Raw genomic sequence first — 11,474 nt, 5'->3', positions numbered from 1 at the left:
TTTTTAATTTCTGTTGGGCTTATTTAAACGCTGAATTCAGAAGCCCTGAACTTTGGGACAGTAAAACAGTCGCCGAACCAAATAAAGACCAGTTCTATCAGACAGGAAGGACTCAGAACCCCGGTATTGAGGAGGCTGGAGCAAATAAATTCCTTCTTCAGGCCTGACCATCCCAGGCGACCTGCGTGGAGGGCGATCCCTTTTTCTGTAGTGATGACTATGACATGTCTTTAGGGTGCTTGTCCTTCTCAGCACCCTTCAGAGACAACCTTGGAGAAGATAATAGAATTATCGAATGGTTTGGGTTGAAGGGCCCTCCCCAGCTCCCCCAGTGCCCCCCCTGCCACGAGCAGGGACATCTGCACCAGCTCAGGTTGCTCAGAGCCCCGTCCAGCCTGGCCTGGGATGTCTCCAGGGATGGTTCAGCCACCACCTCTCTGGCCAACCTGGGCCAGGCTCTCACCACCCTCAGGGCCAACAATTCCTTCCTTATATCTAACCTAAATCTCCCCTTTTTTTCAGTTTAAAGCCACCGCCCCTTGTCCTGTCACTATTTGCCCTTGCAAAAAGTTCTTCTGCACCTCCAAGACCGGTGACCAGAGCTTCCAACAGGCACCTGAGGGCACCACCGCCACAGTAGAACCTCATCCTTGCCCCAGCCAGGGGTCTTAACAAACGTCTCATTTCTTCCCCATATTTGAAAAAAAAAAAAAAAAAAAGGGGAAAGAAAAGACAAGAAAAAGCGTTGGAAAAAAATTTTTAACCAGATCATCTACTTTTTATTTCAGAGGAAAGATTTGCATTATTTACTCTTATTTATATACATGTACTTCACATTTTTTATTTAAAATGCACAGACCTCCCAATAATTTCCTCGTTCCTGCTTTAAATTAGCTGTTATTTTACAATACAAAAAATTATACCAAAACCTGCAGTCCTAAATGTGTGTATGTATAACACCCACAGTCCCCAGCAATGAAATAGTTTACAATACTTGCTCATATTTACATATGAATGCAATAAATGCTAAATTATACATATTAACAAACTAAGCTCAGGTCTGAACACAGATAAGAATTGTAAATAATTACAGAACAAAGAAAAAAAGCAATCCAGAATAAAATTAATTCGAGGATCCTAGTGTAAAGAATATTTATTGTGCACAAATTTTAGAGTAATATAAAACTCTATTTTTATTTTCTTTTTGCCTTTTTTTTAAAAAAAAAAAAATATGGACCGACATATGTTACACTCCTCCACATTTTTTTTTCCTTCTTTCTTCTGGTGAGGTTTGTGGAGTCAAAGATAAATGCAGAGGAAATGTCTAAAGAACTATAGTACCTGGAAGACGCACAAAAATAGTCCATGTGTAGTGTTAGAACAAACTAATAAACTGAACAAAACTTGTGAGGCAGAAAAAAAAATCAGCGTATACGCATTATTGTAGTATTCCTAACACGGGAAACTCATCTAATTTAAGCAGCTGTCAACAGAGAAAGTGTGAATCCGACTAAAATTGCCAAAACCGCGTCCGAAAATGAGAAACCTGCCCCTCCCTTCCCTTGGCTCCCGCATCCCGAACGCTCCGTGAGCATCTTCTCTTTGCATCTAAAACACAAACAACTTTCCCCCCCAAACCTGCTCTTGCAGCTTCGTTCAGATTCCAAAACCTCCGACCCACTCCTTGCCCTTCCCCTGGACTATTCCCAAATGAAGATATAAGGAAAAACGAGAAAAGAAGAGACGCCTGCAGCTTATTGATGAGTCAAAAAGTTGCTCCTGGCATGTCAAGTCCGTTCTTTGCTTTCTCGCAAGCTCAGGGCTGGAAAATCCCTCGTTTTGGTGTTTTTTACAGGCTCAGAGATGCAGGTGACGCTCTGCCCCTGACTCTGGGTCTTGCAGAAAAGGAAAAAAAGCAGCTGTGAACATCTGGAGCTGTGGCGGATGGAGACCCAGCCTCGTCTTCGCAGCGCTGGACTTTCAGTGGGAAAAGCCCCAAGTTTTATTTCAGCCTGTTATTTATTTCACCGTTTCAGCCAATTTAGGGCCAAGCAACCTCAGCTGCCATTTTCAAACCGTATTATAAACCCGGTGACTACGTAGTTTGGTTTACCGCAGAGAAAATGATGTTTCTGAGCAGTATTTAGAACACAAACTACCCCTATGGAGCGTGTATCTGCCGACGGGGGCTGTCACGCTTTTACGGTACCAAACCATCACATTTTGGTACATTATAGACTATGAATTTCCGCCAATCACAGGCGTTACCCCACCACGTATAGCTTTATTTTGGCAATTTCAATACAGAGCGTTTAAGCCCAGGGAAAAGTGGCAATAACTCAAAAGCTGTGTCCCATAAATCATCTTGTATCCAATATCTTGACCCATAACGTGGCAGGGGCTCCTGTCGTGCTACAAACAGTCCTAAGAAATTCTGGGCTAAAAAAAAAATGGAAAACGGTGAACAGCAACAAGTTATTTGGAGATCCAACAGAACCGTTGCTTTCTAGAATAAAAGGGCTACAACATTTCTGATTTTTTATTAACTTTGTTTTAAAGGCTACTCTCCAAGAATAAAAATGTCCCGGGGGTTGAGACCTCGAATGCTGAATTTCAGCCAGTTAGAAGCGCTTGAAAATAGTGATTTTGAACGGAAATCACTGGCACAGTCTTAATGGCAGAGGCTTAAACTGCTGACTTAATCCTCCAAGTAATTACTACTTTAAGTACTTTTATTACCTGTCTTCAAGCGTTGTTTTTCTCTCCCTTTCAAATGGAAGAGCCGTATTTTCCTTCGCTTACACATTTAAGTGAAATGCATTTGAATACATAAAAGTCAAGTTATGCCGCCCTGCTTTATACTGCAAGATACCACGAATATAATTTGATGTTTCTTTAAAGCTCTGGGAAGTTACCTAATACTCATCATATGAAGAAGTCATTAAGACAAAACTCATACATCGCTTAAAATGCATCAAAAATACATTCAATATTTTTTTCTGGTTTATATACACTTTAAATCTTTCAATGTTCTGCACGCTACTGTATAGTTTATGTACAAGTGCAAAATCGGTGTGTTATTTTTCATTTATTTACAGGTTCTCCCATGAAATAAGGTTCCTCTTCCCCCCGCAATCACCTCCAAAAGAAATAAACCCACAAATCCTTCACTTTTCGTATTGGCCCGGTGATAAACCACCACAATTCTTCCTCCCCCCATTGTCTCTATTTTACCTTCAAGCTGGGATGAAACCGTTCGCAGCAGAGATATGTATGAGAATTCTCTTTTTTCCTCATCAGTATGGAGATAAGATGCAGAACAGAGCTATATCCTAAAGGAGCCGCTTCATTTTATTTATATAAATAAGTCTCGTTCCTTTATTTACTTTTTTTTTTTTTGATTCGGCTAAACCTCCAAGTTTGATCATTTTAACTCGTTTTTCCAATATCTAACACGTCACTTTTGTGGCTGCACTTCTGGGCACACTCTAAGCTTCGGAGACCAGACAAACCAACTTTTTGAAGGGGTAAAAAGCCCATTTACGTCTTTCAGTTAAAACCTATTGCCCTGAAAGCTGCTTCTGCCCAGGAAAACCTAAGCAACAACTTTAAGCACCTGCTTAAGCGCTGTCCTAAATACGGAGACTTAAGCACAAGAGCTTTCTCAATTTGGGTTGACGGTTCTCCCAAAAAATAGCCTTGGAGAAGCAAGAAAACATCTCTGAACAAGGGGATGTGCATCACGACCGAAAACAGGGACATTAATAACAGGGGAGGGATTTTAGTCCAGTATTATTTCTCTAATTCAGGCTTGCCCTATACACGTAGGAAACTAGAAAATATTTTGAGGAGATGAATCTGCCTGAGGTAATCTGTGCATTAGTCAAAACTTAAATTGCCTAAAACCCTTCATTCTGTAAGACAAAGCTCACCCCTTTCCCTCCCATAATTTCTTTCCCCAAGAGCGCATTTAGACTTCTAGTTTAGAAACAGATGCATTATATATATGTACACACACATATATATATATACACAATGCGCTTTTTCAAATTATTTTTTTTTTCTGCAGTCCCGTTGTATTTGTTAAATGACACATTAAATCATAATTCTAGTCCACCATGGTGTTTAAACCTGCAGGCTGTCGCCCATCACCGCTGTCCGGACACGCACAGCAATTCACATCCTTATCGTGATGCTGCCGCGCTCCAAAGAGCTTCTTCAAACTGGTTAAAATTTAAAAAAAAAAAAAAAAAAACCAGGAAAAAAACCCAAGCGGTTGATACGTGATCGATCACCAAAACGTGCACGCAAAAAGAGATGCAGTTGCTTGGGTTAATTTTGGAAAAGGGTGCTATAATACCTCGCCAGAAGATTCAAGAGCACTTTCCTTCGCTCCCAGTCCCATTCCAGAATCAACGGAGACGTTGGGCACCGGCACACACAGGGCTGGGTTAAAGCCAACCTTGAACCTCAAAAATACAATCCCAACTAGTCAGAGTAATTCAGAGGGTTTGGTACATCCCCCAATAGCCAAACTTTCCCTTTGCTGTTTGCAAGTCCCTCCCTTTCACCAACAAACCACCTTCTTCAACATCTAAGAGAGTTCAACCCAAACGGGAATGACCAGTAACCGATCCCGTAAAACTCACACCTGGGGCCAGACGAAGCTGCTCTGCCTGCTTTTTATTTCAAGTTCTATTTTACTTCATCCTCAAATGATCTGGTACCCAGAGTGTTGCTTTTTACACCCTGTAAGGAGATGGAGCAAATCTTACTCATCCAGGAGGTAAGAGGGGGGCAAAGAAAATCAGAAGAAATACGATGCATCTGACCTGGAACACAAACTGCTGCTATTAAAAGCGCTGGTGAAACCAGTTGTTTCTTATGAGATACTGAAACTCTGCCTTCCCTCCAGATATTTCCATCTGCTTGAGTAGTTTGTTGGTCAGGAAAATGCCATTTTCTCCTGACCACACGCGATATATTACAAACACCACAGATTGCTGCGGGTGACTATATCTACGTGTGTATACATATATTTAAAAGGAATATAACTATGTTAAAAAAATAGTGTGTAGCAGGTTCCTCACTCCCTAGATCTGTCCCAGTCTAGGCACTTGTGTGGTGTACGCCAAGCAGGTTAAGACGATGTAAACACCGAGTCCTTCAAAAGCAAAATTGAACTTCTCCAGGAATTTCACATGGTCTGAGCAACACACGACATCAACCTTTAAACCACCCCAGCTTTCGCGTTCCTGACGTTCCGGACCGTGACAACTACAAAAATGCTGTATCTTGAAGAGAGCTCCGCTTAAATAATGAGGGAATAAACATATAATATTAAATGAAAACAAAGGATGAAGATGCTTTGAAGATTAATAGTAGTGTTTATGTGTTGAGAGCTGACACCTGTAAACACTGCATCTTTTTCTTTTTTTTGTACAGTTTGATAAATACATGAACTACAAAGCACTTTCCATGTATAAACCTGAGTGTCATTCATATTGGACTACGGTTCTATTTACAACTGACCACGAGTGGTGGCGATCGGATGTTACGGGACCTGCGAGAAAATTATTTTACTTTAACCTTGAAGAAAACAAAGGAGCAATCTGAAGCCACGTGTCAGTAAAACTTAAGTGGAGCAGCTGTCAAATCAAGCCGACTATCACGTAGATGAGAGAAAAACTTGGGTTCAAGGAAGTTGTGGTTTATTTTCTGAGCGCTTCTAGTATCTTGTGACACAACTTGGGAATCTTCCTCCTCCTCCTCCTCCTCCTCCTAGGTATTACTTTTCTGTTTTGTTTAAAACCTGCTACAGTTTCTGATGTCCATGCATCAAATACAGGTTCCTGGCTGTGCTGGGGGCTGCTGTTTCCGATTTCGTATCGCGCCCGATTTCTCTTTGTAGGCAATTGGCATCTGTTGTGAAATGTCCACCAGCGCGCTGGCCACTGCGAGACCTGAGGCGACCAAATAAAATAAGTCACGGAGCGAAACAGCCACAGCGACAAATCCTTCCGCCGCAGCTGAGAAAAACCCTCCAAGCCACGAAATGAATATCATTTTTTGAGGAGTTCTTAAAAAAAAGGAAGCAAACTAGAAAGGAATTTTGGCTTAAGAGATTAAACTCTAGCGGCTATTCTGAAACAAGCTTTTAAATATTGCATGTTTTATTGAAAGCAACTGCAGCTGAAAAAGCTGGAAATAAGAAGTGTGAGTATTAATGGATGTAAAACCCGTAATATTGAAGGGGGGTGTCTTTCCCTGCACCAGAAGATGGGCGAGAACAAATCCTCAAAGCACATGTGCAAGGAGGTTCACTGAGCGTCCCCAACATCCACCATCTCCCGGCAGATCCACAGACAAACCACCGCTGGCCATCTGGGATTTCTCTCAACCCAGCTCACAACCAAACCACCCCATCCCAAACCCAGCTCGCTCTCTTTTATTAACCCTCTGCTTCACCGTGTTCACCGGGCACTGGAGGAACCCCGGTTAAATCACAAACTGCTCAGGAGATAACGTCTCAGTGCCCTATAAGGAGGTTTAAGTGAGAAGGGGCTGAGAAGAAGGAAACCTCAAGGCAGGTGGAGAAAACTTCTTTGTCAAGAGCTGCTAAAAGGAGGGCAGGGATGCTCCGAAAGGACTTGTCTGGAGCACAAGTGTGACGGGAGCGGCTGAGGGAGCTGGGGGTTCAGCTGGAGAACAGGAGCTGAGGGGAGACCTTCTGATCTCTGACCTGCCTGAAAGGAGCTTGGAGCCGGGGGGGTCGGGCTCTGCTCCCCAGGAACAAGCGCCAGGACCAGAGGAAACGGCCTCAAGTTGCGCCAGGGGAGGTTGAGGTTGGATCTGGGGAACAATTTCTTCCCCCAAGGGCTGTGGGGCATTGGAACAGGCTGCCCAGGGCAGTGCTGGAGTCACCATCCCTGGAGGGGTTGGACAGACGGACATGAGGTTCCCAGGGACATGGGGCAGTGCCAGGGCTGGGTTATGGTTGGACTCGATGATCTTCAAGGTCTCTTCCAACCAAAATGATTCTATGACTTCATGTCTCTCTATAAACAGAGCTGGGAATGAAGGGAATAGCCTAGGAGACAAGTTACTTTCATAAGTCCTGCAAACCTGTCTGTATCAGATCCCCCTTTTTCCCCAGCCACAAATTAAAGTGTAATCCAAATATCAAACATTCATCCATCAACTGACCCAAGAAATTGATTCAAACCTCAGGTCAGAAGCCCGCAGGGCCCGAGTTAGCAAGCTTAAAATAACCCGAGTGCATCCTCGGCCGCAGTGCGAATAGAGCTACGACTATGGGATCAAATCCAGAAGTGTGAGGTGACTGTGAGGTTGGGGAAGGAGCAGAGAGTTAATACCAAGCCAATATTCCTCACCTGACTGTCCTGGTGGCGGGATACCCCCAAGTCCTCGAGGCAACCTCACAAATACAGAGAGAACAGCTGCTTTGTTCCCAAAACAGGGCTCCAGCGCTATCGGCTTTGGTACAGTCTGCAGCGAGGGATGGAAGAGGAGAAAACAAACGTTAGACAGCGCGTTCCACCCTCCCTCTTCCCCCAGCGGTGTCTTTTTTTCAGATCGTACAAGCTTCAGGGCATGAACCACGTTTCTGTGCTTGGCGAATTTCCGGCACGTAGCCGGCAAAGCAAAAATCAGCGTTAGTAACAATCAAAACTCTAACTTGTTGCAGAAAAACACATTTACTTAATAAAAATCTAGCTATTAAAACGTCAAGGACTTCCCAAGGCTTGTTTTCCTCCCTAAATGCAATAACAAAGGAGCAGCTTATGCTAAAAAACAGGTTTGAGGGTTTTTTTTCCCTTTGAACCCATCACAAACACCTGACCACTGCGATTTGGCGGTTCAACTTCCATTTGCAAAGTTTAACCCTACATGACACCTTCGCAGCGCTGTCTGCATTAACAGTGTAAAGAAACTCACCCCCGAACTGCTCTCTTTTTCACTTTGTTTTAAGCTGTGTCCCCCCCCGCCAGTTTTGTCCTTCATTTCTGTTCTTTCCCATGGGAAAGAACATTCCTTTCCAGTGGTCTCCTTGACCACTGTTCATTTTCCAGCGGTCTCCTTGACCACTGTTCATTTTCCAGTGGTCTCCTTGACCACTGTTCATTTTCCAGTGGTCTCCTTGACCACTGTTCATTTTCCAGCGGTCTCCTTGACCACTGTTCATTTTCCAGCGGTCTCCTTGACCACTGTTCATTTTCCAGTGGTCTCCTTGACCGGTCTGGACAATGTTCTCAGGTGGCTGGTTGCTGAAAGTGCTTTACAAACTCTATTGGATTGTATTGGCCTCTTTTAAACTGAAAAGCAGAGGATTCAGTAGAGCAGAGGACCACTTACTTCCTGATCCTGGCTCTTAGGATCTGTCCTGTCTTTAGATGGACTGCTCTTTACATGCTTTATTGAAGCCTGGTTACTTTGAATACAGACATTTCATGCTTACATTGCAAACATGGACATGAAATAAAGTTTTCAGATGAAATGTGAATTATTAACTATGAAAATATAACGGGTTCCCACCCAAGAAGCAGGGGACTGGATCCCTCGCTGACCTTCAGGGTCTTTGAACATCATCTTCCCGCTGTAGCCGAATAAAGATTTTATTTGAATGATCAACAGCTAATTTCAATATGTCATTAGAAAGACAAAATGCAACAGCACAGCCCAGAAACTCAAATATGTTCTTACCTAAGCTGGGCCCTGATCGTACACACAATTGCATGCGATCAGCGTTATTGTGGGATGGCACAATAGTAAAATGAGGATTCAAGTCTACACCTATGAGTAGAGGTACAAAAGAGCGTCTTCTTTTGTTCCACATAAACGCAAAAAGCTAAGAAATACTATTTTGCCTGGTACACTCTGTGCTTTCTGATTTCTTGTTTAGTATGGACAAATACTACCCTGGTACTAATGAAATAATTATTGCTTTTTCCATTAGGCATAAAAATCGTACAACTGTACTTAAATGTTCAACAGAAACTCAATACAATGCAAGACACTGAAAAAATGAACAGGAGTCAAACAATGCTATTAAATTACTGCTGCTCAATAAAAGAGGGGAAAAAAAAGAGATGACAGCAAGCAAAATGAAACTTAAAATTGTTTTTATATCTCATATTTACTGTAATGATTGCAACAACAATTTGTTAGTCTGTGCAAGGTAGATAAATACGTATTCTACAGGCTGTAACGATGTCGGCTGCCGTCTGCCTGGTTTACGACTGCAGATTTCTTCATCTTCTCCTCACTTCCAACAAAGGGATCAAACTCAAAATAATGCTTTTCCCACAAAGCAACCAAGCATACCCTGGTGCTATATCCCACAGGCGACTCAATTACCAGAGGTAATGGAGAGAGCACGGAGAAGGCAACTGCAGAAATACAGCCCACGGACTTCTGGGGTACGAGTGGGAGCGTGCACTGAGCACGTTTATTTTTCTTTTGGAGAAAGCCAAGGACCTTACTTATCCCACTGTTAATAAAACAGTCCTGTTGAATCCCAGAGGTCGGTGCTCGGGTGTTACAGCGAAAAATCCTGCTCATCCTCGGCGCTGAGCAGAGGGAGCAGCAGAGACCAAGCAGAGAAGTGGGGGTGGGAGGAAGAGGAGGATGAAGAAGCAACTGAACAAGCCAAAAGATTATGCTTTCTAATCTCTTTTCAATGGATTTGCTTTTAACTCCTACTGGATTAATGGCCACGAAGATGATCCGAGGCTGGAACAGCTCTGCTGGGAGGACAGGCTGAGAGAGCTGGGGGGTTCAGCTGGAGAAGAGAAGCTCCGGGGAGACCTTAGTGCGGCCTTTCCGGACTGAAAAGGGACCCACAAGAAAGATGGGGACAGACTTTTCAGCAGGGCCTGTTGTGATAGGACAAGGGGTGATGGTTTTAAGTAAAGGAGGGGAAATTCAGGCCAAACATGAGGGAGAAATGTTTGCCCCTGAGGGTGGTGAGAGCCTGGCCCAGGTTGGCCAGAGAGGTGGTGGCTGAACCATCCCTGGAGACATCCCAGGCCAGGCTGGACGGGGCTCTGAGCAACCTGAGCTGGTGCAGATGTCCCTGCTCGTGGCAGGGGGGGCACTGGGGGAGCCGGGAAGGGCCCTTCAACCCAAACTGTTCTATGATTCTAATCAATACGCTTCTGAAACTCCATTCCTTCCCCACCATAAATTGTTCAGTGCAACTCTACTCCAATAACGTCATGGGGACGCTCGGCAGCAGGCCCGTCATCCTCCAGCCAATACACAGAAATGGAAGGCTGAAAGATACTTCTCACGGTCACCGAATCCAGCTCTTCACTAATGCAGGTGACTGTACATAAAAGTGCAATGCTCTGCTTTAAAAGTTACACTTTCAGCCTGTGCCGTCACCCCTGTGAGACCTTTCCAGAGGCTCCTGCTGCTGGATCTCACCACCGTGGTACCAGAAATTTTCTTCTAACCTCAAATCTTTCCCATGTAAATTTATTAATCCATCTGATGTTCTTCTATGCCTTAACCCTCTCCCTGGGCTTTACCCTACTGTACATCTCAGCCTTTGTTTTGCTCATCTCAACGAGGAACACTCTGAATTTCTTTTCTAAACACAAACGCTCCCTTCTCGAGCTCATCCAACAACCCCGCTCTGAACCTCACCTGCTGCTCTGGACCACGGGTGACCTGAGAGGCATTTCAGGCTTTGACACGGCCTCGGTAACGGTATCAAAACCACCCTGATTCTCCTGCACATCACGAACCGGTAAGGAATAGAAGCAGTTGGTTATACAGCTCTCAGTCACAGAGTTGAAGGGACTTTGAGGGTAATTCAGCTCATGTCTCAGCCCCACACAGGACCCTTTCTCCTCCTCTCCCCATTCCAACTAACGAACCCTGGGCATGCAGCAGAAACTCTCATGATGAGTCCCCGTGGGCACAATCTCTCCCTTTCCGTGGGATTTTTATTTCATTTTTCGAGGTCTCACCTCTTCTCTTTGCTCTCCTGATGCCACTCTGAACCATGAGGAGCTCCCACACAGGTGTCACTGGTGTTGAAAGAGCCTCCAAACAGGCAGCCAGTGCTGTCCCCAGCCATGCCAATACCTAAAATTCAGCTTTATTTCATGGCGATGAACCTGACCCTTGTGCTGCAGTGAATTTTTAATCTATCTGATGTACCAGAGACAGCTGAGGGCAGAGGACATACCCTGAGCCTCCTTCCTCCCCTCGCCAACCTGCTCAGAAAAGCTGAGGGTTAGTAAAAAATTGTTAATATTTCACCACGTAGGGAACTTTATTTCTATTAACCATACAAAGCGAGGAACTATACTTTCTATAATGATGCAACCAAAATCTGTCAGGCAGTTGCAAGCTCATTTTGACAGAATTAAGCACAAGGTCATCTTGCTGCAGCTAGTCTTGATCTTACGTCTAAAAGGGAAAAAAAAACGGGTCTATTGTCC

The 11,474-nt window shown here is 44.0% G+C and overlaps 1 protein-coding gene across 1 annotated transcript in view; it reads right to left on the bottom strand.

The window, feature by feature from the left end:
- Nucleotides 1-770: 770 nt before the first annotated feature.
- ATRN (attractin) overlaps nt 771-11,474 on the bottom strand; it is a 157,657-nt gene continuing 146,953 nt past the window's right edge. Inside the window, exons 28-29 of the mRNA XM_065634976.1 lie at nt 7,395-7,509; nt 771-5,963 (exon numbers count right to left, since the gene is read on the bottom strand). Of these exons, the coding sequence (XP_065491048.1) occupies nt 5,839-5,963; nt 7,395-7,509 (240 nt within the window). The 3' untranslated portion in view covers nt 771-5,838. The remainder of the gene's footprint in view (nt 5,964-7,394; nt 7,510-11,474) is intronic.

This window comes from Caloenas nicobarica, chromosome 4, assembly GCF_036013445.1.
Source record: "Caloenas nicobarica isolate bCalNic1 chromosome 4, bCalNic1.hap1, whole genome shotgun sequence".
Taxonomy (NCBI): Eukaryota; Metazoa; Chordata; class Aves; order Columbiformes; family Columbidae; genus Caloenas; species Caloenas nicobarica.
Note: the sequence above shows the minus strand (reverse complement) of the source record. Positions and strands in the feature narration are given on the sequence as shown.